The 27,564-nt window shown below is 38.1% G+C and overlaps 1 protein-coding gene across 1 annotated transcript in view; it reads right to left on the reverse strand.

The window, feature by feature from the left end:
• Window positions 1-27,564, reverse strand: part of LOC127426011 (matrin-3-like) — a 55,699-nt gene that overhangs the window by 15,312 nt on the left and 12,823 nt on the right. Inside the window, exons 6-15 of the mRNA XM_051672432.1 lie at window positions 23,464-23,589; window positions 23,190-23,357; window positions 22,967-23,088; window positions 19,291-19,651; window positions 13,447-13,540; window positions 12,944-12,960; window positions 10,607-10,729; window positions 6,263-6,388; window positions 5,264-5,407; window positions 3,270-3,400 (exon numbers count right to left, since the gene is read on the reverse strand). Coding sequence (XP_051528392.1) covers window positions 3,270-3,400; window positions 5,264-5,407; window positions 6,263-6,388; window positions 10,607-10,729; window positions 12,944-12,960; window positions 13,447-13,540; window positions 19,291-19,651; window positions 22,967-23,088; window positions 23,190-23,357; window positions 23,464-23,589 — 1,412 coding nt within the window. The remainder of the gene's footprint in view (window positions 1-3,269; window positions 3,401-5,263; window positions 5,408-6,262; window positions 6,389-10,606; window positions 10,730-12,943; window positions 12,961-13,446; window positions 13,541-19,290; window positions 19,652-22,966; window positions 23,089-23,189; window positions 23,358-23,463; window positions 23,590-27,564) is intronic.

A 27,564-nucleotide genomic window follows, 5' to 3' on the forward strand; every position in this document is an offset into this window, starting at 1 on the left:
TTGTTCTTAAGCCATTTTCCACAACTTTGGAGGTATGATTTGGGGTCATTGTCCATTTGGAAGACCCATTTGCGACCGAGCTTTAAATTCCTGGCTGATGTCTTGAGATGTTGCTTCAATATATCCACATCATTTTCCTTCCTCATGATGCCATCGATTTTGTGAAGTGCACCAGTCCCTCCTGCAGCAAAGCATCCCCACAGCATGAAGCTGCCACCCCATGCTTCATGGTTGGGATGGTGTTCTTCAGCTTGCAAGCCTCACCCTTTTTCCTCCAAGCATAATGATGGTCATTATGGCCAAACAGTTCAATTTTTGTTTCATTAGACCAGAGGACATTTCTCCAATAAGTAAGATCTTTGTCCCCATGTGCACTTGCAAACTGTAGTCTGGCTTTTTATGGTGGTTTTGGAGCAGTGGCTTCTTCCTTGCTGAGCAGCCTTTCAGGTTATGTCGATATAGGACTCATGTTACTGTGGATATAGATATTTGTCTACCTGTTTTCTCCAGCATCTTCACAAGGTCCTTTGCTGTTGTTCTGGGATTGATTTGCACCTTTTACACCAAACTACATTAATCTCTAGGAGACAGAATGTGTCTCCTTCCTGAGCGGTATGATGGCTGCATGGTCCCATGGTGTTTATACTTGCGTACTACTGTTTGTTCAGATGAACGTGGTACCTTCAGGCATTTGGAAATTGCTCCCAAGGATGAACCAGACTTTTGGAGGTCCACAATTTTTTTTCTGAGGTCTTGGCAGATTTCTTTTGATTTTCCCATTATGTCAGCAAAGAGGCACCGAGTTTGAAGGTAGGCCTTAAAATACATCCACAGGTACACCTCCGATTCAGTAACCTCCTATCAGAAGCTAATTGGCTAATTGTCTAAAGGCTTGACATCATTTTTTGGAATTTTCCATGCTGCTTAAAGGCACAGTTAACTTAGTGTATGTAAACATCTGACCCACTGGAATTGTGATATAGTCAATTAAAAGTGAAACAATCTCTCTGTAAACAATTGTTGGAAAAATTACTTGTGTAATGCACAAAGTAGATGTCCTAAACGACTTGCCAAAACTATAGTTTGCTAATATTAAATCTGTGAAGTTGTTAAAAAATTAGTTGTAATGACTTCAGCCTAAGTGTATGTAAACTTCTGACTTCAACTGTACCCTTCTCTATAAGAAAAGATAAACAAATAAGCCTTCAAAAGTGATTAGGCTGATCAAGTGTAGAACAAGCAACAGAACTGAACAGAACTTGTCCTGAAAAAGTATGTGAAAGTGTTTATTTTTTAATAATTTGTTTGTCATCATTAGTCACATTGTATTCTTTTATATAAAAATTCTACATGTTATCATTAAATATTATATAATGAAATTGTATATAAAATAATGATATGTGCTATGCTATCAATGTTTGAAATAATGTGTAAAATTTACAAGTAAAAACAGAGTTTACATTTGTATTACAAGCGCTAAAAAGTTACTGTCACTTTAAGAGTTCAACGTGCACCTCACAATGTTTCGGTTATTAACGACAGAATTCTTTTTTTTTTTTTGCACATCTGTGCTATTTGTGATTAAAATTAATATTTATTTTTACTTTTTAAAGAAAAAAGTATATTAAAGATACATTATTCAATTAAAGTGGAGTATGCAAGAGGATATCATCTTTGTTGGACACACATTACATGGAAGAAATGTTCTCAAGCACTTTAACAAAACGGAGATTTCCAGGTATTCCTGTACTTAAATTTCTAAAAGTTAAATTCAAGCACTTTAAGGACCTTGTGTGAACCCTGTAAACAGTGTTGAAAAATAAAGCATGGCAGGGATCAAATCAAGCGACAGATTATGATGTTTGACAGGTCATTTTCATTTATGCTCACATGGACAGAAAACAATGTTACAAATTTTGAAATATCGAATTTTGCCTTGATATGGCTCATTTTTATTTTTTTAGTTTGTGATATATCGTCCCATCTCTAATTCAGACTTATTTGAGAATCGCTTTGACATATTCATTGTCTCAAAATAATGATCCACTCCCAAACCAGACATCACTATGGCTTTACTCTACTGGTGGTGCACTATGGCTGCCATCACATCATCCAGGTAGATGCTGCACACTGATGGTGATTGAGAAGATTCCCCCACTATGTAAAGCACTTTAATTTTCTAAAAAAGCCCTTTATAAATATAAAAAATTATTATGATTAAAGGTGCTGTAAGTGATTTCGTTATGAAATGACATCTAGATTTATTTCTTATAACCTGTCAAATATCACTGAAATAGGTGCCATGACATCTATCTCTGTAACAGCCTAGGCTCTGTAAACAACAGGGAAAAAGATGTACACAGGCCACAGTCAGATCCTTTTTATTTTTTTTTTTTTTTGCCAATCAGAATATTCTGCCTGTCAAATCATTGTCTGCGTTCGCAGGGCAGTCCATCTATGCTCATTTAAGTGCCGGTACGGTGTCCTGCCCCTGCGAAATTCTTAGGATTGTTCGATTGTGGGGTTTTGGAAAAAGGGGGTATTGCTAATTTAACGGCTAAATCTGGGAAGTTCAAGAAGGGCTTAAATCACTTACAGCTCCTTAAATTATTATTAGTATTATTTACTTTTTTAGTTTTAAAAATGGAGCTGATAGATCATTCTTTAAAAACTACTCACTTGAACCAGTAAATATGACTGTATTACAGATGTTATGCTCGTTTGAATAAGAAATAAATAACATTAAACTTGAATAAATTGCACCATGTCAATTGATTTATGGCAATCCTGATGAATCGTTATAAAGTTAGACTTAAATAACAATATTCAAACAATGTAATAATGAATTAAATGAAAATGAGAAAATTAACAGCATGTAGTAAACAACAAAACACATGATACAAACACAATGCACAAAAATCTCTGCATACATGGTGTAATATTTATGCCGGCAACAAGACTATGTGCAGTGGTTGTTTGTGTGTTATGTGTATGTGCACACGCGCATACTCAGGCCACGTCCACACTAATACATTTTCATTTGAAAACGCATTCATTCTGATACGTCTCTCATCCACGCTGGAAAACGCACTCCATTACCACATAATATGGAAAACGATGATGTTAGGAAAATGAAAACAAGAGTTTTCAAACTTAAACATTATGGTGTGGACATGGCCTCAGTCTCATTCACATATGCTCATCACTCTCAGAGGACACCTGTATTTCAGCATTGTACTGAACTGAATGAAACGGCAACATTCACCTACCAACGAATCAGGGAGTCTCCCTTCCTGCACCTGGCTACTTTTAGGACCAAACCCCAAAATTTGCGGGGCCAGCGAATGCTTTGCTCCACCATTTTTTCAGCTGCCTCCGTACTTTCCAGTTGCATGTAACACTGAGAAAAATAAGTGTGGTGGAGGACAGACAGAAAAGAAGGTCAAAACAAACAGCAAGAAAAGGTTAAAAAAACTTTTACAAAAACTGCATTAAATGATAATGCTGTCTTCAAGTGCATCAGCAAAAGTTCCCACCACTGCGTTCACACATTCAGTTTGTCAGAAACAATGTACATTTTTGTGGAAATTGTGGGACTGGCAGTGGAGCAGACCAAGCAGTGAGAGTCAAAAAGTTTGGGAAATGTTAACAAGATGTTTAGCAAACAGAAGCTAAAAAATTCAGAAATAAATTTTGCAGCTTTCCAAAGCATTAGGAAATAAAGTTTAGAGCTTTCCAACTGTAAATATGCATATGAGTCATTTCATGAAAAGAGTGCCATATGTCCACAACAACTGATGCAGTAAAGACACAAAAAATAATGTATTTATTTTTAAATACTTTTGTACTATTTATAGAAGCAATTTTGCTAGAAGGCCATAACCTTTAGAACAACGAGAAGAGCAGCAGTTTTGGTTTGAAATGTTCCACCCAGTCACATTCAACCACATATTAAGTAAAAAAAATTCCCAATATGTTAAAGGTGCTGTAAGTGATTTTAGCCGTTCTGGAACTTCCACAAGACTTAGCCGTTGAATAGAGATGAGACCGACAGCGAGCAGAAGAGAAGCAATGTGTCTTCTCACGGTTGTCAAACACAACAGTAGCAAAATCCCGCCCTCAGCTGACTGATGAATCTGAATATGCCATTAAACCTGAATGATCAGTTGTAACTACTACACTGTAAGCATGCGCAAAATGACTGACAGGCAGAAAGCACATCAAAGTCTTCTGGCTGATCAATTTACACAGTCTTGAGATGTATTTTACACATCACTTATTTCAGTGATATCTTTCAGGGAGTAGGAACATTTTCTGCATACCTATAATTGTTTTTACAAAAAAGAAAATAATAACTTACAGCATCTTTAATTTTAATAATTCAGCTTAAAATGGCACAATGCAATATAAACTCACTGAGCACTTTATTATGAACACGAGTACACCTACTTATTCATGCGATTATCTAATCAGCCAATCATGTCGCAGCAATGCAACATATAAAATCATGCAGATACAGGTCAGGAGCTTCAGTTATTGTTCACATTAACCATCAGAATGGGGAAAAAAATGTGATCTCAGTGATTTCGACGTGGCATGATTTTTGGTGTCAGATGGCTGGTTTGAGTATTTCTGTAACTGCTGATCTCCTTGTGATTTTCAAGCACAACAGTCTCTAGAGTTTACTCAGAATGGTGTCAAAAACAAAAAACATCCAGTGAGCGACAGTTCTGCAGACAGAAACGCCTTGTGGATGAGTGAGGTCAACAGAGAATGGCCAGACTGATTCGAACTGACAAAGTCTATGGTAACTCATATAACCACTCTGTACAAATGTAGTGAACAGAATAGCATCTCAGAATGCACAACATGTCAAACCTTGAGGCGGATGGGCTACAACAGCAGACCGCATCAGGCACTTTATTAGGACCATAGTGTTCCTAATAAAGTGCTAAGTGAGTGTATTAGCTTTTAAAGACATTATTTGTCTGAAATAATTTTTTTAATCCTACAGAAATTCCAACAAAATTTGTTTTTAAAGGCACTATAGAATGACTCATATTTTACTGACTGTGTATTGAAACAATCACGGCCTACATACTGACTGTACATCCTTGTTCCATATTTATCACTAGTATACAACTTTGCTAGGTAATTTGTGTGCACGGAACCCATCATTATTTTTGACTCCACTTGAAGGATATGTAACATCATATGGAAAGTGATTAGGGAAAAAACAAAAGTTGTAAATGTGCATACATACCGTTCCCAGTTGCTTGTTTAGAAAGTAGCCAGTCAGTTTTCCAAAGGGCTTGGCCAGATTAAAAAGGGCTCTGTATGCTGTGTGTTTCTGCCATATATACTTATTGGGGAAACCACTGATGAAAACAGATCTCCCACTAGGGGTCTAAAAGGGTATGAGGAAATCATGAAATCATTACCATCTTTTTACTTTAAAAGAATAGTTAAACCAAAAATGAAAATTCTATCATTTAGTCACCTTTATGTTGTTCCAAAACCATATAACCTTTCTTTCTTCCATGAAACACAATAGATGGTGTTCGGCAGAATGACAGCCTCAGCCAAGAAAGATGCTTTGAAAATACATTTATGGCTCCAAATCCCAAAATATATTTTTTAAATATTAGCGTGTTTGAATTGGTTTACAAAATAATTTCAAAATGTGTAAATGGGTTCTAAAATCATAAATACAATTTATTTATTGACAAAAAGCATGTGTGGATGACATTGTGTTCAATGTTAAAAAAAAGAGGGGAACACTGGTGGTGACCAGGTGGTACTTAGATGTTTTGATCTGATCAAAGGTGGTACACTTAAAAAGGAAATCTTCTAGAAACGTCAGTCACTCTAGTAGTAACTCTTGTCATACAACTTTAATAGTTAGGCCTCAAACATTATTGCAACAACTATATAAAAAATGCATATTTTCCTTCTCTTTCGTTGTTTACGTCTTTTCTGCTCACTGCTACAGTTTATGTTGTGTTTGTGGCTCTCCGCTCAAGTTTTATACTGAATGGAAGAGCAGTCTGAACATTCTGCAAAACATTTCCCTTTGTGTTCCATGGGGGGATAATCATACATTTTTAAGTCACATGAGGGTGAGTAGATGACAGAATTGTAATTTATTCTTAAAAAATAAATAAAAAAGGCTTTAAGAGAAGCAGTGACATTATTATACTGGTTGAATAAATGAGTCGCTATTAAAAATGATGTTATTGGTGTGTTTTTGTCTTAACAATACCTCTATTGTTTTCATGGAATTGCACATAAAAACAGACACAGGATGGCCACAGATTGTTGCCTTGTGGTCTTTGTAGAACCTCAGCATTTCTTGGGCTTTTTCAACAGTTTCCAATTCTATCATAGCCTACAAGGAGGAACACACACACACACACACGGTAAAACCTGAAAATCGTGCAATTATTCAAACTGAAAGTGTATGTCAGTGGTTGTCAACTGATATTGCTTTAAAACCCAAATTTTACATTGGACATCAAGTGGCAACCCAACACACTACTGAAATTATGAAATTTCACTTAATACTACCAACACTGCAATACTGGCCTTGTTGGATTGCTTTGTATTATAGTATCGACCAGTACTTCTGTCATGTGGTAGCGATTGAAAACAAATAAAATCCGTACAACATAAAAAATGTTGAGAGAACCTAATGGGATGTATCAATACTATTTTTATCTTACCAAATAAGATTACAAATACTTCCTTTTTGGCACTCACCGCTTCCAAAACGTATTTAGTAATGTTTTTATTTTCAAGTACAGTATAGTGGGGCTGATGGTTTGAGGGTATCATGTTTAATTTTTTTAAGAAGTATTAACGCCACTATTATTAACATCAAATACAGGACACTACACTGTAGCTGATCACCAAAGCATCACAAAATCTAAATGCATTATTTAATCGAAGTTATTTAAGTGTAACAATGTTTTGGGTAAGAGATAAAGGAATCATATCTGTTGTCTTAATCCATTTAGTATACACAGATAACTTTTGTAGTACTACTTTATAATGAAAATGTTCTGCTCTGTTCCTACTTGTGCTACAAATACGATTTTGGTCACAATGATTTCACTCCCTTTATTTTGTTGGCATGCATGTGCACACTGAGCAAACATACAGTAATCAAGCACACATGTAGAGAAAGAGACAAGTAGCCTAAACGTATTAAGCATACTCTCTTATGTCTTTACTCGCCTGTAACGTTAGGAATTGCTTTTGAAACATCCAAAGGAACTACTGTATTTTCGCTGTTTTGTCTTTCGAAAGGTACTGTGACTTATAGCCCAAAGTGACGTTTTACTTATTTACTCTTCACATCCTCACAAAATGACGTTTTATCATACACCTAGTAAAATAATTTAGACGGTTAACAGGATAATTAGTGCATTTGAAATAGGGTTGCAAATTTCAGAAACATGCTTGATCGACATCACTAATTTTAATTAATAGAATACAACAAGCATATTGAATTTTTCAATTGTATATGCAAGCACAGAGTTACGTGTGTTATAAACCGATGTGGATTATTTGTCTTTCTTTTTTCATGAAACAAACAAAATGTGAAAAACGATTACTTATCCTATTCCTTAAAGTAAACTTTGCACACCAAACGCAAAATTTCGCCGCAATTTTTCGCTACGATCATCATTTTGAATAAAAATTGATTCCTAAAGAGCCATTCAAACCTGGAGCAAACATTCGTACCAAATCGCACGCTGACAAAGCAAAGCTTTTTTCCACAGTGCGTCAATTGTTTTTTCTTCACCCAGCAATGAAATGCCCTGACAAATAAAATATATGCTTTAGATCATGTGTCAGAAGCTGATGCAGTTAAAAGAACCAGAACAACTGGTTGACAACCGACATTAAACACTGAAGTAACTCAAGGAAGAAATCCTAAAAATGCAGTGAGGATGTGTAGTTCATTTTCATCTAATGCCTTAAAAACTGAAACCTTTTTTTTTAATGGGTTCTCTTAACATGTTAATGATAGTGCTGGATCACTGCCTTGCATACCCTTAAACATGTTCTGATCTTATGTGGATTGTCATCATAATTTATTATATATTGCTGCATTTTGTTGCCTTTGCAAAATCTTACATGGGTTCTCATATCTAATATATACACAGATGAGCCAAAACATTATGACCACTCACAGGTGAAGCGATAACGTTGATTATCTCCTAACAAGGCCACATGTCAAGGTCTAGGTAGATTAGATGGTAAGCGAACAATCAGTTCTTGTAGCCAACATGCTGAATGCAGGAGAAATGGGCAGAAGACCTGGGTCGACTGGGTCAGAGCATCTCTGAAACAGCAAGGCTTGTGGGGCACTCCCAGTCAGCAGTGCTGAGTACCTAACGACAGTGGTCTGATGAGGGGCAAGCCACAAACCGGTGGCAGGGTGTTGGGCGCCAAAGGCTCAGCGTAGCGTGAGGGCAATGAAGGCTATCCTGCCTGGTCCAAACCAACATAAGGTCTATTGTGGCACAAGTCACAGATAATTTTAATGATGGTTACGGGAGGAATGTGTAACACAGAGTGCGTCGCACCCTGCTGTGTATGGGGCTGTGTAGCTGCAGATCGGTCAAAGTGCCCATGATGACCCCTGTCCAGCGTCGAAAGCGCCTACAATGGGCATGCGAACATCGGAAAAGGACATTGGAGCAGTGGAAGAAGGTCGCCTGGTCCGATGAGTCCCGTTTTCTTTTACATCACGTGGTGAGCCAGTTTACCTGAGGAAGTGATGGCACCAGGATGCACTGTGGGAAGACGACAAGCCGATGGAGGGAGTGTGATGCTCTGGGCAATGTTCTGCCGGGAAACCCTGGGTTTGGCCATTCATGTGGATGTCAATAACACACGTGCCACCTACCTAAACATCATTGCAGACCAGGTACACCCCTTCATGGCAATGGTATCCCCTGATAGCAGTGGCCTCTTTCAGCAGGATAATGCGTCCTGCCACACTGCACACATTGTTCGGGAATGGTTTGAAGAACATGATGATCTGATCAAGGTGTTGCCCTGGCCTCCAAATTCTCCAGATCTCAAGCCGATTGAGCATTTGTGGGATGTGCTGGATCAACAAGTCCGATCAAAGGTGGCTCCACCTTGCAACATACAGGACTTGAAGGATCTGCTGCTATTGTCTTGGTGCCAGATACCACTGGATACCATCAGGGGTCTTGTAGAGTCCATGCCTCGGCAGGTCGGTGCTGTTTTGGCGCCATGCAGAGGACCAACAGCATATTAGGCAGGTGTTCATAATGTTTTAGCTCATCAGTGTATATGGCAGCATCTTTGCCTTTGTATCACCTTTTCAAATAAACAACTTGATGTATATTAAGTGTTTTTCTTCGCCAAATATGAATAATATTTATACTACTGCTGTGACTTGCAGTCCACTATAGTGTATATATGTCTTTGTATTCAAAATGCCATGGAATAAAAAATAAAACGTGGTCCTGTCTCCAGAAACTCATTATTGCTGTGCTATTGTTTATAGTTGTTAACAGCGGTGCTGTTGTTGATTTTTGTTTTATAGCCTCTTGGAGCATTTAAATGTCATCACATTTAATTCCTAACATGCAGGGTTTTGAGCAAATGTATAACACAAGTAGATGTACATGGCAATAAGATACTATAAAACATTTGTTTTAACAGTCACTGAGTGTGCATTGCACAGTCTTTCTAATCACCCCTCAGACTGTATCTACATGATAATACTGTCAGTCAGCTTGTCCAGCAGGTGAGCTAAAATAGTTTGTGAAGTGTCTCGAATGTTTTCTTTCTTGAGCAAATCACCAACAAACTCATCGTCGCTACTACAGCTTGTAGAGAAATCCGTTTTAATTTTTCGATCTGCTCGAAAGAGAACTCGTTTGCTTGTCTTGCAGACTTGTCAAGAGGTTAGTTCTTCTTTTCACCCGTGATGGGCAGAGGGCGGACCAGTTTGAAGGTGCGTTGCGCCACCTACCATATTGGGATAAAACTGCTTGTCGATTAGCGCCACCGATTGTAAAGGCGTGAATGCGCTAACGGCGAACATTCGCGCCGCTTTCTATGGAAAAAGGGCTATTCGTTGGTGATATGTCTCTCATAATGGCGTCGCCTTTAGTGTGGAAAGGCCTTAAAACTTGCTAAATGTGATACAATGTGCAGATTTTGAGGTAATCTTCACAGTCACTTCACATCTTGACGTGCTGAGCAGCTGAAGGGAAGTTGGCGAATCCAGGGTCCTAATGCCAGCCAAATGCAACCACTATCAGGCTATCAGTTTGACTTATTTGTGGGAGTTTTTTTTCTAAATTATACCATTTTTACCAGGTGCGATTGTCAGGTGACATTATTTCTGCAAAATACAGTAATTCATTATGATAAATAAAACTTTCCAATGCTCTTCAGAGAAGAAAATGCACTCCATCTGTATTGCGCTTTCTTACAGCATCTTTGAAGAAAATTACACTGTAATGTCTTAAATGTCTAAAAGCCCCAAGTGAAATCATGCCTTAATGTTTTGTTTAAAGTTTGTTTTTGTTTCAGTAAAGCACATGAAACTGACCTCTTTTTTGTACAAAGACAAAGAATGCTTCACCAGACTGCTGAAGGGTGCACACAGACTGCTCAGAGCCTCTGTCAAGTCTGGAATCTTCTTGACAGGCCACACCATCAATACTTTACCACCCTGTGAGAGTGCACACACAAAACACACACAAGTCATGCTCTAGATAACAGTTTACTATTGCTAAAAGGGTGGCTACGTTTGGAACAGTATAATAATGCGCACAGTTAGGATGTCAAATTAAAATTAGAAATTGAAAAATGTATGAAAAAAATGCACAAACTGAGCATTTGAATTTTACTTTTGTGCCAAGCACTAACGATGACTATGGTGGAGGTCTTTGGCCATTGCGTCTTGCTCTCTTATCATCATATCAAAGCATAAGCAATGCATTTAAAATGCGGTTTCAGGACCTTCTTTTTCCATTCTGTTGCACTCCATCTAGCCGCCTATTAGAACAGGTAGTCTGAGCTGCTTCAAAAAGTTCAACCAAGCACGTGCTCCAATCACCCGACATCGCATCTAATTTGCGCCAGATGGCAGAGGGTGCGGGCTTCCGCAATCTAACTTGGCCGGTACCCTCCCGGCTGTACCCCTGGATCTGCGAGGACACTAGTGTGTACACAAGGAGAACAGAAGCCGGCTCCCCAAGGAGAGGCATGCTCTGCATTTTTATGGCAGTGTTGATGATGCTCCACTCACATCAGGTGTGCCTCATCATCCGCTGCCCTAACGAGGCTCATAAAGTTGCGCCTCTCCTCGTCTCCAGCCCAGTGCTGTTGTGAGCCTGGCTGAAGGATGGCTTTAAGAGGTGGGGCATGATGACGAGAAGGAGGGGCGGGTCGTTCTGCCACAATAACTAGATATTATACTGTAAATATGATATTTTTGCCATGTGTAAAACATTTCATGGTTTTTAATTGTAGATCCTTAAATCTTATGGCTAAATTAATGTTGACATTTTAAGTCACGGTTAAAAGTGAAACAGTATAATCGCAACATCTCTAGACATCTCTTAATATAATTTTTTACACTTTTTAATCACACCTCAGATGGAGTACAATTGATAATACTGTCAGTCAACTTGTTCAGCAGGTGAACAGAAATAGTTTGTGAAGTGTCAACAACAAACTAAATCTCTGCTGCAACTTGTAGAGAAATCGGTTTTATTTTTTCGATCTGCTCGCTAGAGAAATAGTTTGCTTGTATTGTTTGTTTTGCAAACTTGTCAGGTGGTTAGTTCTTCTCAACCATGATGGCCGGAGGGCGGACCAGCTCAAAGGTGTGTTAAGCCACCTACTGTAAAGGCATGAATGTGCTTACAGCGAACATTCGTGTCACTTCCTATGGGAAAGGGCCATTCGTCTGCAATTCGCTTCTCATAACCACCTCATCTTTGGTGTGCAAAGACCTATACTCATATTTATGAAAGTTTCATGAATGAGGCCCAATGTCATTATAATATTTTAAAACACTGACTCGATTGCAACGTGGATTGATGACAGCAGCAATGCTTTAGATTGTTTGTGATTCACTCTTAGGGATTTAGGAGTCCTCAGGATGACTTCTAAGTTGTAGTGGGTTCACTAGTGACTTGTAGCTTTTTCCCCTGTACTGGTATAATGTCTTTAAAATTCAGATATATTTATGAAGTCGACTAGTGAGTTTAATACTTTTAGCAGTGGTGCTTGAAAAGAGAGATGCAGTTCTTAAATAATTGAGAGAGACAACTTCTAGGAGTGTTTTAGCGTGTTGTGCTTTAGCGTGGTAAAAGTCGGCATGGTAAAAACCCTCTCTCTTTTAAAATACTGCTGTTGTAGCCACCAAAGTTCAACTTTAGGTACAATTTTACCATATTCAAAAATATATTTTAGAGCAATCAGTATCAGACTTCAAATGATGATTTGATGATCAGCAGATGTGCTGTGAATAATGTTCCTGTTATTATGTATAATTCACAGGTTTATATGTGAGGTGTGGCAGATTAAAGAAGTCTGGTTGCTGATACTTTTTGGTGTGGTATTCAAACCCGGGTGTCAGTGAAAACACTGCAATTAGACATTTTTACTCATAATTGGATTAAAAGGCAAAATAACCATTTATATTTGACACTACTCACTGAATTAAACATGCAACACTGAGTTCATGTAGCAATGCAGCTTACTACTATTGAAATGTTTAATGCGGAATAATGCCTATTCTTTTATTTACTATTTAAAAATGAGTCAAGTATACTGCACAGATTTCAGCAAGTAATATGCTAGTATCCCATCCTAAAAATAGCTTGTAACCTGATATCCAACAACTAAGATTTCAAATGAGAGCTGTAATACTGACCTGTGTCTCAGATGAATCTAGAAGAAATGAAAAGAAAAAAAAAAAAGTTACTGACAAAGATTAAACTATATGCATTGTGGGATTAAATGTTAAAAGTCTAAATGTAACAGAGGTCATAACACAAGATTTTTCATGATCATTTGAAATAAGAGTTTGATGTATTCTGTAATCAGTCTCTCCACAAAATGATGGTTAGTTGTAAGTTTTACACTTTAATTTAGCACGATTAATTATAAAGAAATTAATGCGATAAATCAATTATTCCTTATCTTTATCTATCATGCTGTTTAATTCTAAGGGTCAGAGAGAGTGTGGAAAATGGTCATGAAACACTAAATTATAATTGTATTTGTGTAAAAAACTTGACTAATGCTTTAGCCTCAGGGAAAGGAAAAACAATATGATAAATATTTAAAATATGAAAAACAAAAACTTAGGATACAGGAAAATGAAGGAACCCCTAAGGGATTCGGTAGGTGTCAGGAGCAATTAATTTTATGTACCTAAGGCTGAATCGGCCCCTGCAGTGTTGTCCAGTTCATCTAATGTAACAAAATCTTCTAGGTTCTCTGGGAATTCTTCATCATCCACACTTTCCTGAAAAAAAAAAAAAAAAGACATATGACAGTAAACACTTCACATTTAGTCACACTGCATCTAAAGCAATGTTAGTGGTGTCAAACAGTTCTCAATATCATTGTTAAAAAAATAAAATAAAAAAATAAAACATTTTCCAAGACCAACTTCACAATATTATAAATATTAGAATATTAATAGTATAAAATATAATAAAATATACTATCTATCTTTAATATATAGTATATTATCTGTTTTCAATATAAATGATAACTGATTATGCAGCAAGGTTCTCTCTCAGGATTTCATCTACTAATATTTTCAATACATTATGTCAACATTAAACGGCCATTTTTAATGTAAAGGTCTGTTCACACCAAGAACGAAAACTATAATGATAACTAAAACCATAAAGTTTTAAAAAATCATTCAAACTGTAAGAGAAGAGTCCACACCATAAAAATAACTATAACGACACCGAGGAACGATATCATTTGGATCACTTTCAGAGCGATTTTGTTTCCAGCTGATGAACGACTGACAGCCAGTCAAAGTCCATCCAACTTTAAAGGGTTCGAGCTGTAAGGTGCACTCATCTTCAAAATAACACAATCTAGCAGTGGATCGCCACTTTTTACACACACAAAAAAAAATGGAAACTCCTGCTCAAGAACCGGCAATGTTTCTTCTGCATTCTTCTTCAGTATTAATGGAGATGAGATAATGAAAAGCTAACGCAAGCTGGTAACACAAAATTACCAGTGCTAATGTAGACAACTTTGTCTTGTCACCTATGAAGTTGAATCCATCTGTTTTTATTTTAGATTCTTTACAAAACTTAGAGCAGAAGCAGGTCATCTACATCCATTTTCTTGACTGTGAACATAACTGCAGCGTGCTCTTAGAATAAACAGAACATTATCGTCCGTTGATGTTAACTCTAATTGTCATCACTTACCTTCACACTGTTGCATGACTGAATGTATTATTTTTATATACATGCATAAAAAAAAAATAAAAAAAAAAATAAAAAAAACCTGTTGGCAGAAATGTTGGCACTAGGGATGGCCATTTCAAGTATTTTTATAGCAGATTGTTCTAACATATACAAAAACGAGAAACTGATAATTTGAAAATTAAAATTCAAGTCAATAAATGTTACTTTATCCAAATAATGGTTTCACAATAAGTTAACTTCTATTACCTAGGCTTCCACCATGAAAAAACAAGTAATATGCATTACTAAAACATCAGGATTTATAAAATATAAATTAAACTACTCACCCAGTGCTTACATAGTAATACATTTTAAAAGCAGGTACTACACCATTAGGGTAATACACATATACAGTATAAACTCTGTGACTACAAAATGGCTAGGTGAAAGTCGGCTTCTTAACCTGTTAACAAAGAGACTTGCTGTGGAGAAAACACAGTGTGCCAGTACAGATATTGCTGTAGGAATTAGAGCCCGACCGGGATTTTTGAGACCGATACCGATTTTAGAGAGGGAAAATTCACCGATTACCGATATGGTGGTCGATATATGTAATTTTTGAGCTGGAATGAAAACAGACCTTTTCTATGTGGATTTTTCACCGATTTTGCACCGATATGACTATGCAAAGGTACTAAGAAGGCTGATTTCTTAAATATTTTTATCAAAGAATATTTGACATTATTATTATACACTGTCAACAAATTCTAGAAATGAACACTGAGAAAATAAATAAATACAAATACAATAAATAGCTAAATAAACATCAGTACTGTTTAGTATCAGTCAAATGCTGACCATTAAAATAAAGAATAAATAAAAATAAAATAAATAGCTAAATAAACGTCAGTACTGTTTAGTATCAGTCAAATGCTGACTACAGTAATACTGCCGAGTCAAGATAAACAGATAAGCAGCGGTGTTACACCGTATTCTGCTATACAACTTCAGGGGAAACTTTCAACGGTGGAAAACCAGACTTTTAAATATTACATTTTATAAATGCAACGGCTGGAATTGTTCAGTTGAAGGGGGTACCAAACTGTGAATCCTGAACAAAACAGTTTGGTGAATACATGTTTACACATTAGCTTCCACTCAGCTGACAACAATAGCCTAGTTTCCATCCACTTTTCACGCTATTTTGTTATCGACAAAGTGAAAACGCGCAAACATGTTTTTGCGAAATTTGCCGTCTTCTGCCGCATAACAAAAAACACTTTGTCGTATAAGTTTTGGTTTATCGCAAAGAACAACACATACAGAAATGTGTGTTTATCGCTAATTCGCCTCCCAGATGTCCCTAATGTTTTTCCTCCGAAGTTTTGGTAAAATGGGTAGAGTATTTAGACAATTAATTGAAATAAGCTAACGGTCATTTTAATTTCACAAATAAATGCAATTAGAAGAGGAGGAATTGCAATCAAAAGGGAGCAGTTGCCCTTCTGATAGGACTGTAATATTAGTCCTGATGTTGCGCCTATCGCAGGTTGCCACCGGTTCAGCGCATCGTCATGGCCCTGTTCAAGCTGGCAACCTGCACCAAGTAGTGGAGAAATTTCCGGTCTTAGTATAAGGACAATCAATCGATGTGTATATGCTGTGTGCACAGCTATTAAAGAAAAATTGATGCGGTGTAATATCAGGGTTTACATATGATACATTCCTGATATTCAATAGGCTATTTTGAACAATCATCTAATCTAAAGTATTGCCATCTCAACTGCATTATACCCGTATATTTGTCCCACAACTTTTAACGACCAACTGAACTTGTTTATCATCTAAAATTAATTTTAGCGTCATAATGCAATTTACATTTAAAAATATATATATTTTTTTTCGTTTGGTAATTTATTTTTTTTAATTTAATGCGTTTTCGTTTGGTAATTTAATACAGGAAATTTTGCCAGAATTTTTTCAAAAGTAAGCTAAACAATAATTTAATATAATTTGGCTATATTAGTGTTCCAAAAAAAACACACTGAAGCTTTTCTTCTAGTATTGTGTATTTATTTTTAATTTAAAACCTCTTTGTGCACAGAAATTTTGTTTTTTGTATTGTGGGCTAATTCCATGACTGCCGCCTATTATTTTGAATGGTGTGTAAAAGCAACTTTAATAAATAAACAGATGTCTACCGCGATTAAATTAATCGTAAACAGTGGCCATTCATTTGTTCTCCGTGCACCTGTCAGTGTGCATGATACGAGATATTTGTGTTGGCACTCCTGGAGTGTCATGTTTGCAGTGATCGGATCTTTATGCCGTTCAGATCAATCCATAATCACGTACAATAAATTGGCTTTCAAGGATCCTATACCTTGTAGTCATGATTAACACAGGCCATTGATTAGGGTAAATTCTGTCATATGACACTACATTTTTGCATTAATGCCAATTTTCTCGACAAAAAGTGTTTCCAAACCAGTTTTTCACGACATTGATGTATCGATATAAAGTTTATGCGCTAGAGTTAAATGGAAAAATATTATGTCGACACTTGTGAAATCATTAGCTATATTTTGATGTGCTAAAATGTTTAGTTACTGAAAGTAGATACATGATTAGCTAGTTAGCTATAAGCTTGTTGTCATGGAGAGTAAAAAATGGATGTTGTTTATTTTACTTTCCAGCATTGTGTCTCACCAACTACGCAACAACATAGCATGAAATCAACACTCATCAGACACAATCCACCACCGCACCATTGTCTGATGAGCTGCAAAAAGATGCTCTGATGTTTACCTTTCAATCTGCTACATTACTGACTGCACTGACAAACTATAGCTGGCTAACAGCAAACAGACATGAGTGACATGGTTGTCAGGGACATGGCTAATGTTATATTAGATATATTGAAAAGGGAAAATGATGGGGTCATTGTTTATTAAGTTTCCAGTATGTATTTCACAAACTAGTTAACTTACCGAGACACCGCTTAACTCTGCCCTGTCTGCAGAGCCACCATCAGCTCAGGGTCAGCTCTGTAAACAGTGGAGTTGGAGTGCGCTCTGCTGGACAAACTACACTATGACACCAATTCTAAAGCATTGTTTTCTGCATTATATGTTCTGAAAAAAAGTTTTCATATCGGCGCATATCGGTAAAATATACGCCGATACCGATATATCGGTGAAAGGCTAAAATCGGCCGATGATATCGGCCGGCCGAAATATCAGTCGGGCACTAGTAGGAGTGAAGGAAAAACCCAGAAAAACACAATCAACATGAATTACAACTGGTGCTTGCGATTGGATCAAATTAGATCAGAGCAAGACAATGTCTTGTTGTCATTACTTCAATGACTACGTTTTCATGGAGACTAGAAAGTGGCTTATTGCGAGAAAGCGGGTTATTGTGAGAAAGCAGCGTTCCTGTTTACATGCACTGTATAAGCAGCTTACTCTTTACTCCCGTATACATGCGTCTCGGTCTGTAAGCAGCTTCCTCCACAACAATGTAATTTCCCCGCGACGCTTGTGTAAATAACAAATATGGCATTCGAGGAAAACTTCATTATTTTATTCTCCGTTCCTTTGCTTTATTTCCAGATATTCCAGAGTTATTGCTGTGTTTGTTTCCTTACCTTTCTATCACCAATTGCAGTGGAATTGCGTTTCAATAGTGGGGTTTCCCTCTTATGTAAAACTCCAGGATTCCCTCAATGTACTAGCGCATATACACGAATGTGAGGGACCGTCAATACTTTACAGTGGTGTTTATAAATGGGTATAGTTTGTAGTGTATGTGCTTTTCCCACTGTACTCCAAGAAATGTTTTGTTGACTTGTTGTTTGGCTCCATCCTATGCCGTGTGTTATTCGGTCTATTCACGCACATGCGCACTCTTCAAAAACCTGTTAGAGCGCCGCTTATGTGTTAACCTGGCCACATAAGCAGCTTTATCCGGGAGAAACCTAGGTGTGTTAAACCACTTTCTCTTAATCCCTTAAACGGCGTAAGGAAATCGGCAATCTCGTTTAAATGACGTTTCAGAACGCCACTTTCTGCAAAAACCCTGGAATAACCCGCTTTCTTAAGTGCATGTAAACGTGGTCAATATGACCAAAAGAGCCCAACTCGGTGAAGGAAATTTTTTTTAAAACACAACAGAGGTTAATTCTCAGCTTGCAAGACCATAATCTCAGCAGGAAATCGGTGGAGTCGGTGCGGCTGTTAATACCCTCCCACTGAGGGGGCCTGGGTTGCTCAGTGGTAAAATACGATGGCTACCACCCCTGGAGTTCGCTAGCTCACTAGTTCGCATCCCAGGGCGTGCAGAGTGACTCCAGCCAGGTCTCCTAAGCAACCAAATTGGCCCGGTTGCTAGGGAGGGTAGAGTCACATGGGGTAAACTCCTCGTGGTCGCTATAATATGGTTCGTTCTCGGTGGGGCGCGTGGTGAGTTGAGCATGGTTGCCGCGGTGGATGGCGTGAAGCCTCCACATGCGACATGTCTCCATGGCAACGTGCTCAAGCCACGTGATAAGATGTGCAGGTTGATGGTCTCAGACGTGGAGGCAACTGGGATTCTTCCTCCGCCACCCGAACTACGTGACCACGAGGACTTAAAAGCACATTGGGAATTGGGCATTCCAAATTGGGAGAAAAAGGTGAAAAATCCAACAAATAAATACCTTCCCACTGGTGCAAGTTATGACTCCCTCTGACTGAGAAATGTTTGCATAAATGAAACAAAACTGACAGTCGGAAGTAGTTTCGGCTAGGGAGACACCAGCTTAAAGTGTGCACCAAAACAACAAAAAACTGACCTGTTCCTCTAGATTCTCCTCTGAAGGTCTCTCTCTATTCTCTTCTGCCTTAGCAGCGGATTCCTCTTCTTCTGTCCTTTCCTCTTCATCCTTTTTTTCTCCCTCCTCTTTATTAGCCGAGATTTCACTAGTCTTATTATCAAGCAGTGCAGGTTTGTCCTCCATCTGAATTCCTTCCTTATCACCAAGCACCTTCTCATCTTCCCTTTGCATTCCCTCATTTTCTCTCTCAACATGGACGGCTGTGGCTTCCTGGCTGGAGCTGTTGTTTTTGTCCTTGTTGCTTGAGGACGACTCCTCTCTCTGTCTGCTGTTTTTGCTTGAATCAGATTTTCTGAACAGAGGATCAGGACTGTTCTCTCTGCAAAAGGGTTTTATTTAGCTATTATCACAAGTCTGTTTTGAATACTTGATTCAGATTGGTCAATCATACAGTTTAATAGTCAGTTCTTTTTAAGATAATGACTGCTAAACTGTAGTTGACCATTGTCCATGGCAACATACTGGTGGTACTTTTATGTCTTTTGTCTCACTCCATGCTCTCTCTCTCTTTTCATACCAACTTAAAGTAACAGAGGGAGAGATGTTACATTGTAGCTCAATATGTTAACTAACTAGCGCAAAGAAAAAAAACTTTGATTGCAGATTAATAATAATATACTGTATAATTTCATTGTTGCAATGTTTGTCTGATTTCTAGGCCAAATGTTTTCTACTCTGCTATAAACTATTTTATTAGGGAAAGCTTTATGTCTATTTAAGATAAAACAAGTAAGATAATTTCAACTATATATACTTCATGTCCATATATTTCTTTATTTGGTAAGTGGCACTGTTATATTCTACAAGATGTACATCGGGGTGCTGATCAACCTGTCAGGTTTATTTTGCAATAATGACCGGATGACTGTGCATTATACCTTCCTTAGTTCTGCTAATAAAATTTTCATTTAAGACAGACAAATGAATAAATTAAAAAAATTATTATCTTTTTTAATTATCTTTCAAAATTCCAAAATTGAAAAACAGGAAAAATTTGTCATTTGTTCTTTTCTCCTTTGCAGCAAGAAAAAGAAAATTGCAGGAAAACAAAAACAGAAAAAAAAACTCTTGGTTATTCAATGTATTATAATTATACGTATTACACAGAAAGTTGACACCGGAAGTTGACGCTTCATTTTAGGTTCAAGTGCATGTGTTCAAGTACCAAATTCAAGTGCTTCCAGCATTCATATATATTATTTTATTTCATTAGTTATCACTTTTAGCCAACAATATTTACAGTAATCACCTCACTTGGAGATAAAGGTTTTCGTTCTTTTTCTTCATGCTCTATTTTTATCCTATTGCTATGTTTTATCATTACTTTGTATACAGGCATAGCACTTTAGGCTTCTTTTGCGTTCTTGCATTTAAAGTGCCTTTTTCCCATGGTCACTTACCATGAACAGAAAAGATGATTAAAATGAAAAAACTGATGCGCTAATTTTAAATGTTACAAATTTAAAATACTAAACTATTAACGGTAACATAATGCAAGACAGCAGGGGCAGATTGGGAGACTAAATTTTACTGGGAATTTCGGAAATATTGCGGCCCACTGGACATAGGTTTCTTCAAAGATATGTATAATCTATATTATTAGTGGCCACAGCATCAAAGTGTGTATTTGATAGTTTTCTTCTTGTGTGATTTCGAGCGTGGCATGATTGTTGGTGCCAGATGGGCTGGTTTGAGTATTTCTGTAGCTGCTGATCTCCTGGAATTTTCACGCACAACAGTCTCCAGAATTTACTCAGAATGGTGCCAAAAAACATCCAGTGAGCGGCAGTTCTGTGGACGGAAACACCTTTTTTTTATTTTATCCCCTTTTCTCCCAATTTGGAATGCCCAATTCCCACTACTTAGTAGGTCCTCGTAGTGGCGCGGTTACTCAACTCAATCAGGGTGGCGGAGTTGCCTCCGCTTCTGAGACAGTCAATCTGCGCATCTTATCACGTGGCACGCTGTGCATGACACCGCGGAGATTCACAGCATGTGGAGGCTCATGCTACTCTCCACGTTCCACGCACAACTTACCACGTGCCCCATTGAAAGCAAGAACCCCTAATCGCGACCACGAGGAGGTTACCCCATGTGACTCTAGCCTCCCTGGCAACTGGGCCAATTTGGTTGCTTAGGAGACCTGGCTGGAGTCACTGAGCACACCCTGGATTCGAACTCGCGACTCCAGGGGTGGTAGTCAGCATCAATATTCACTGAGCTACTCAGGCCCCCACCGGAAACACCTTCTTGATGAGAGAGGTCAACGTAGAATGGCCAGACTGATTTGAGCTGACAGAAAGGCTATGGTAGAAGAACTGAGGCTGTTTTGAGAGCAAAGGGAGGACCTAGCCAGTAGTAGTATAGGGTTCCTAATAAAGTGCTCTGTGAGTGTATTTGGACTGTATTTGGACAATTCACAGATGTCTAAAGAGCACGCTAAATGTTAATAATGCATTTTTTTTATTAGAAAGTGTAGGTGGGGGCTGAACGAGCATGTTTTGCATATGTTTCTGGCACTGAATATCAACTTTTGGTGTAATACGTATAACACATTGAAAAATATGCCATTTTTCTGTTTTTGTTTTCCTGTGATTTTTCTACTCGTTTCAACAAAAGAGAAAAAGAAAAATGAATTGTTTTTCTGTTTTTCAATTTTGAAATATTGAAAGATAATCAAAAAACATTTGTTTTCCATTTTTTAGTTCCTCTTAATTGAAAATTGAATTACTGGAATGTAAACGGTCCTTCCGGGTTCAACATCTACTATATACTTAAAAATTACATTTCAAACAGACACCACTCAGTTCCTGAGCTGGCAGATACATTTAACAGTACACACCAAACAAAACTTTCATCTGCAACAGTGAAGAGAAGACTCTGGAACGATGACCTTTAAGGCAGAGTTCCTTGAGGTTAAAAGTTGACGTTAAAACATGAATTATCTTGTCTTTTTACTGTTTTCAATGGAATTCAGATTAAGAAGTATTTGCTAATAATTTTTACATTTAACACGGGCATTTTTTTTGGAATTGAGGTTTGTAAGAAAGAAAGTAAAATGGGCAAAAAAATAAATAAAATAATATTGGATGCTAAACGATTAGTATTATGGGTGGATGATAAGGTTTGAGGTTTTGAGTAATGGTCTGTATTTTTGTAACACCATGGCATGTCAAAATAAAATGAACTGTGGTCATTTACATGTTTCAGACGGCTCCACATGCAACCAGGCAATTCTCGGCCATCATGGCTTGCAAAACTAATCAGTCGAACAGTAAAATGTATCAGCCGATACTAACAATTTAAAAATATGGTCTGTGAGAGGTGCCCAACAATCCAATCACAAAAACGGTAAATGATACAGAGAGCATGGGATGAAACTTTACATCCATTAGAATACCTAAGGTCTGCACAGCTGTCACTGCAGCAAGTACTTTTATTTGAAATAGAAATAATAGTTATAAATGCATTTACCTTAATTTTTTATCAATATAATTTAACCTTGGTGAATAAAATGATCAATTTCTTTCAAAAAATAACATTTCTTAGTGGTTTCAAACTTTTGAATATATATAGTAAAGTCTAAATATCTTTTTAGGGCTCTGAACATCAGAAGAGTAAAAGAGTCTCTTACCGCAGGCTTGTGATGTTGGTCATGGTAACTCTGACACTTTTGCCCTGAATCCTTAGTGGGTTACTGGAGTAATACTTCACCATGATGTCTGCATCTCGCCAGTTAACCATTTCTATCAAGGCCTGGACACACACAAATAACCTTATTATATTTTGGAAAAAGAACCTGAAGAGAAAAAAATAATCAGCTGTGTTTCTACACTGTGAGCACAAGTTAACACTACCTTACTGTTTGTGAACTCTGACTGCTGCACCTCACCGAACATGCCTGCAAGCTCCAAGACCTCAGCCTCAACACCCTCCCCAGCAGGCAAACGTGAAAGGCAAACTACTGAAGGTAAGCTTGAACGTTTTGCTCGTTTTTGCAAAGGCTCATCAAACATGAATGGTGGCTGCCAACAAGAAATATTCCAAATGTTGTAATTATCCAGGAAATTAATGGTAAATCTGGATTTTAAAGTGACATTGTGAAATGTGATCGATGGGATTCCTACTCACATGAATGCTGTCTGCTGTTAGTGATAAATACAGGATGATTAGGTTCTCCTTGATGAAGGCTGGTTTCAACTTGTAGTGACTTACCATATTTTGAGCCTCTTTGTGAGAACTAAACTCCAAAAAACCCTGTTATTCAGCAAAAACATAAAAATAAGACTTAATACATACAAAAACTTTGAGTATTGTAAAAATTCTCCACCCTTAAGTTGCTCCAAGTCTGTATGCTGTTATGTCTTTGGTGAAAAACAAAAAGAGAAAATACAACTAGAGAGGAATGATATATCATAAACATATGAGTTCCCTTTAAGTCGGTTACTTCAACACTGCGTCAGTAGCTGACACTATGGGTACTCCCCTCCTAGGAGTGGCGATCTCCAAAGACCTTTATAATCTTGCCAATCTTATTGGAAGAGGGCACTTGGCACTTGTCCCCTTATGCGCTTCATCGCGGGCATATAAACCGAGCACAGCACCATTTGGTAAGAATCTTTCTCTTCAGGGTCGCGATAAAAACATTTCTGCGCCTTCTGTGTTTGCTATTGTGCTGAATTGTGTTTTGTTCAGTAAAAAGAATCTAAAACAGCAATTTGCTTAACGACATCTTTATAAAGATGGCATTTCTCAAATGTTTTCCCTCTTGCAAGCATTATATCCCCCATCTGACATACACAAGCACTGCTTTGTTTGCCTGTGCCAAGCTCACACGGTAGTGGCGCTTGGTGAGACTGTTTACATTCATTGTGAGCGCATGAATTTCCGCTGGGTACAGTTCTTTCCCAAGCTGCACGGCTCAACGAGAAAGCATGTCTTCAGTGCAGCGGCCTTCACAACGCTTGCTCACGCAAAGAGGCAATACAAAGTTTCCCTAGTCGAGAGAGGCAGTCGCGGCCCACTTGTGCCCCTCCTTTTCCAAACTGCCATGGAAATCTAAGCCGGTACGTCAGTCCAAGTCATGTAGGCTCTTGGGCTGGCCGATGTGACGATGTAATCGGACATCGACGATGTCTTACAAAGATCCCAATGCCGATTGCGAACAGAAGATGATCGACAATATTGGGAAATGGCAAACCATGGATCTGGGAAGATACCAGATATATTAAACAGTGGCCAGGGTGTGAAACTAGCACCCGCCACCCGCAAAATGCGACAAGGCTGAATCCACTTTGCAAGCTCCTCGTCCAAATATATATCATGTGCAGGTCATTTAGCTCATCTACCCGCAACAGGTGGGTGACCTATAAGAGGTCTCGGAGTGACACATGACAAGAAATGCTGTTAGTCACAAAGACATGCCCTTGAAGAAACACACTTTATTATATTTTTGAGAACAGACAACAGAAAAGCCATCAATGTTTGTGTCTGATTCACTGCTTGTTCAGAGGTGTGCAGCATGAGCCTGACTCATGGAACAAGCACATGTAAAGAGTTTTTACTCTTTTTTTTTTTTTTTCTGTTTCATTCGGCAGAAAACTATTTGCAAGAATAAAGTTGTCTATGAGAATGTTTTAAATTATCTCCGATCATATCGGGAGGTGCTGTGAGTTTCCTTTATTTCCACACAGTTGGCATGCATTGCGGATTCCTATTTGATGCAAATGGAGCCATTGGAAACAGTAAATATTTGTATTTGGGGAGGTGGTTAAATAAGATTTTTTGATCACTTCATTATTTTATTGCTTTTTTCTTTTAGTTTAAAGTGCAATTTGAATTTAGAAATGTCTTTTGTTTGTGTTTTTCATGTTTCAATAAATGAATAAAATTTTTAAAGCAAAACATTTACCTGATTCGCTGTTTGTTCAGAGGCGTGCAGCATGAGCCTGTCATGTGAAACAAGTGCATGTAAAAAGTTTTCACTCTTTTTTTCTCTGTTTAATTAATCTGAAAACTGTTTGCAAGAATGTCGTCTGTGAGAATGCTGCAAATTATCTCCGATCATCACAGGACGGGAGGTGCTGTTAGTTTATTTCGCTTTATTTCCACACGGGTAACATGAATTGTGAATGCAACTTTGCAGGTTCAGTAATATATATCTTTGTATAAAATAAACAAAGACGAAAGTGATTAAATCATAAATTAATGCAAGACACGTTCACCTTGAACATAAATTGAGTTTTATTTTCTTTAGGGTGCATTAACTGTATTACCAAAATGGAATACAAACACAAATTTAATAAAAACACATTTGGCAGCATTATTTTGGGAACACAAGGGAATTTATTAGGCTTATTTATTTTGATTATTATTGTCTTTACATTTATAATTGTCTTTAGTTCTTAATCTGTAGGCTATTAGTAATTTTCCATCTGTTGTGTTGACGGATGCTTGCGTGATGGCAAATGGAGTCGTTGGAGACGGTAAATGTTTGGATTTGGGGAGGTGGTTAAATATGATTTTTTTGTTTGTGTTTTTCGTGTTTCAATAAATGACTAAAATGTTTAAACCAAAATCAATAAAGCAAAACAATTCACAGATCTTAGGCAATTTTTTAAGGTAATTATCGCTAAAATAATTTTTACATATCGCCCAGCCCTAGTAGGCTCACGTCCTCATTTAGTGGGTTAATGCTGCAGTGCGCCAAGCTGGTTTGGCCCTGCACACCATGGGGGTCTTGCAATCCTATCAAGCAGACCTACAAATGACAATGGACGAATGCTGCAACGCAGATATAGCGCTCCAGGCTACCAAAATCACTGCCAAAGCCATTGGCAGGTCTATGGGGATGGCTATGTGCTTCAGTTCGCAAGGCAGCCGCCTCGCTTTAACGTATTCTATCATCCACGTGAGCATCGGTCTTACGCTCAGAGGTACAGCGTCTCCTCACCAAAGATGCGATAGAGAGTGCGTGCCTGCTTGTGATCCACAGACGCTATTTTCAGGTCGCCAAAAAGGACGGTGGCACTTGAACCGGACACTCAGGAAGTCTCCGTTTAATATGGTTACTCAGAGAGCATCTTGTCTAATGTCTGTTCATTAAACTGGTTTGTGTCGACCCGAAAGACACATACTTTCATGTACAAATAGCACCTCGCCACAGGCCATTCTTGAGATTCGCCTTCGAGAGGAAGGCATTCCAGTTCAAAGTCCTACCCTTCGGCAGTGTGTTTTCATGAGCTGAATGAGAGGCTAAACACTATTAAACTGTATCGAGACTGTGGTATAGTCAACAGAGATGAGCGCATCTCTTCTAAGCCACTCACTCATCATGAGCCAACAGCACAGATCAGTTCAGTCAGTGCTTCACTTTCTGTGAATCGCACTGTGCTTGTGACGCAGAAAGGCTTATACAGCAGCTATTTTCTGGCCAAAAAGGACAGTGGGATACATCCTATACTGGACTTGAGGCACTTGAACCAGACACTCAGGATGTCTCCTATCAAGATGGTTCAAAGACCTACCCTTCGGCATGTCCCTAGCTCCCTGCACATTTACCAAATGTATTGACGTTGTGCTTGCTCTGCTGAGGCTGAGTAGCATCCGTGTGTTGCACTACCTCAATGATTGGCGACGAAGAGTGCTTTGGTGCCCAGTCATCAAGTTTCCTTTCGTAGGAATAAAACTCTACTCTGTGACCATGTCAGAACATATGACCAATGCTGGCATTCAGTCTATTCTATAATGTTTATGAAATTCCAGCTGGGGGTAGCCTTACCATTGCAACAGTTCCAACGGATGCTAGGGTTGATGGCTTTAGTGACCACTATCACCCCTTTGGATTTGTTGAATATGAGCCTTCTCAAGTGCAGAGTCAACACAAGAAGGCCTTTTCACATGTGGCGACGTAGTTGCTTCCGTCTTCTAGTGATATGCTGTTGTCTAGCGTGCTAACATTAGGAGAAAGCCCTTTTTGTACTTGGATGTTGTGCTTGGCCAAGTAAACAGACTCAAAAGTTGTCATGACGGACGTATCCAACTCAGGTTGGGGTGCCATGTGTGATGGTTGTCCAGCATTCGGCACATGGACAAGTGAGCGAATTATGTGGCACATAAATGTGGCAGTCCTCCTGGCTCTGAGAGCTGAATTTGCTCTCGCATTAGGGAGACAGACAGGGGGATTGGAGACTTCATCCTCAGACAGTTAAGAGCAGGGGTCGGCAACCTATG

Source organism: Myxocyprinus asiaticus, chromosome 3, assembly GCF_019703515.2.
Source record: "Myxocyprinus asiaticus isolate MX2 ecotype Aquarium Trade chromosome 3, UBuf_Myxa_2, whole genome shotgun sequence".
Classification (NCBI taxonomy): Eukaryota; Metazoa; Chordata; class Actinopteri; order Cypriniformes; family Catostomidae; genus Myxocyprinus; species Myxocyprinus asiaticus.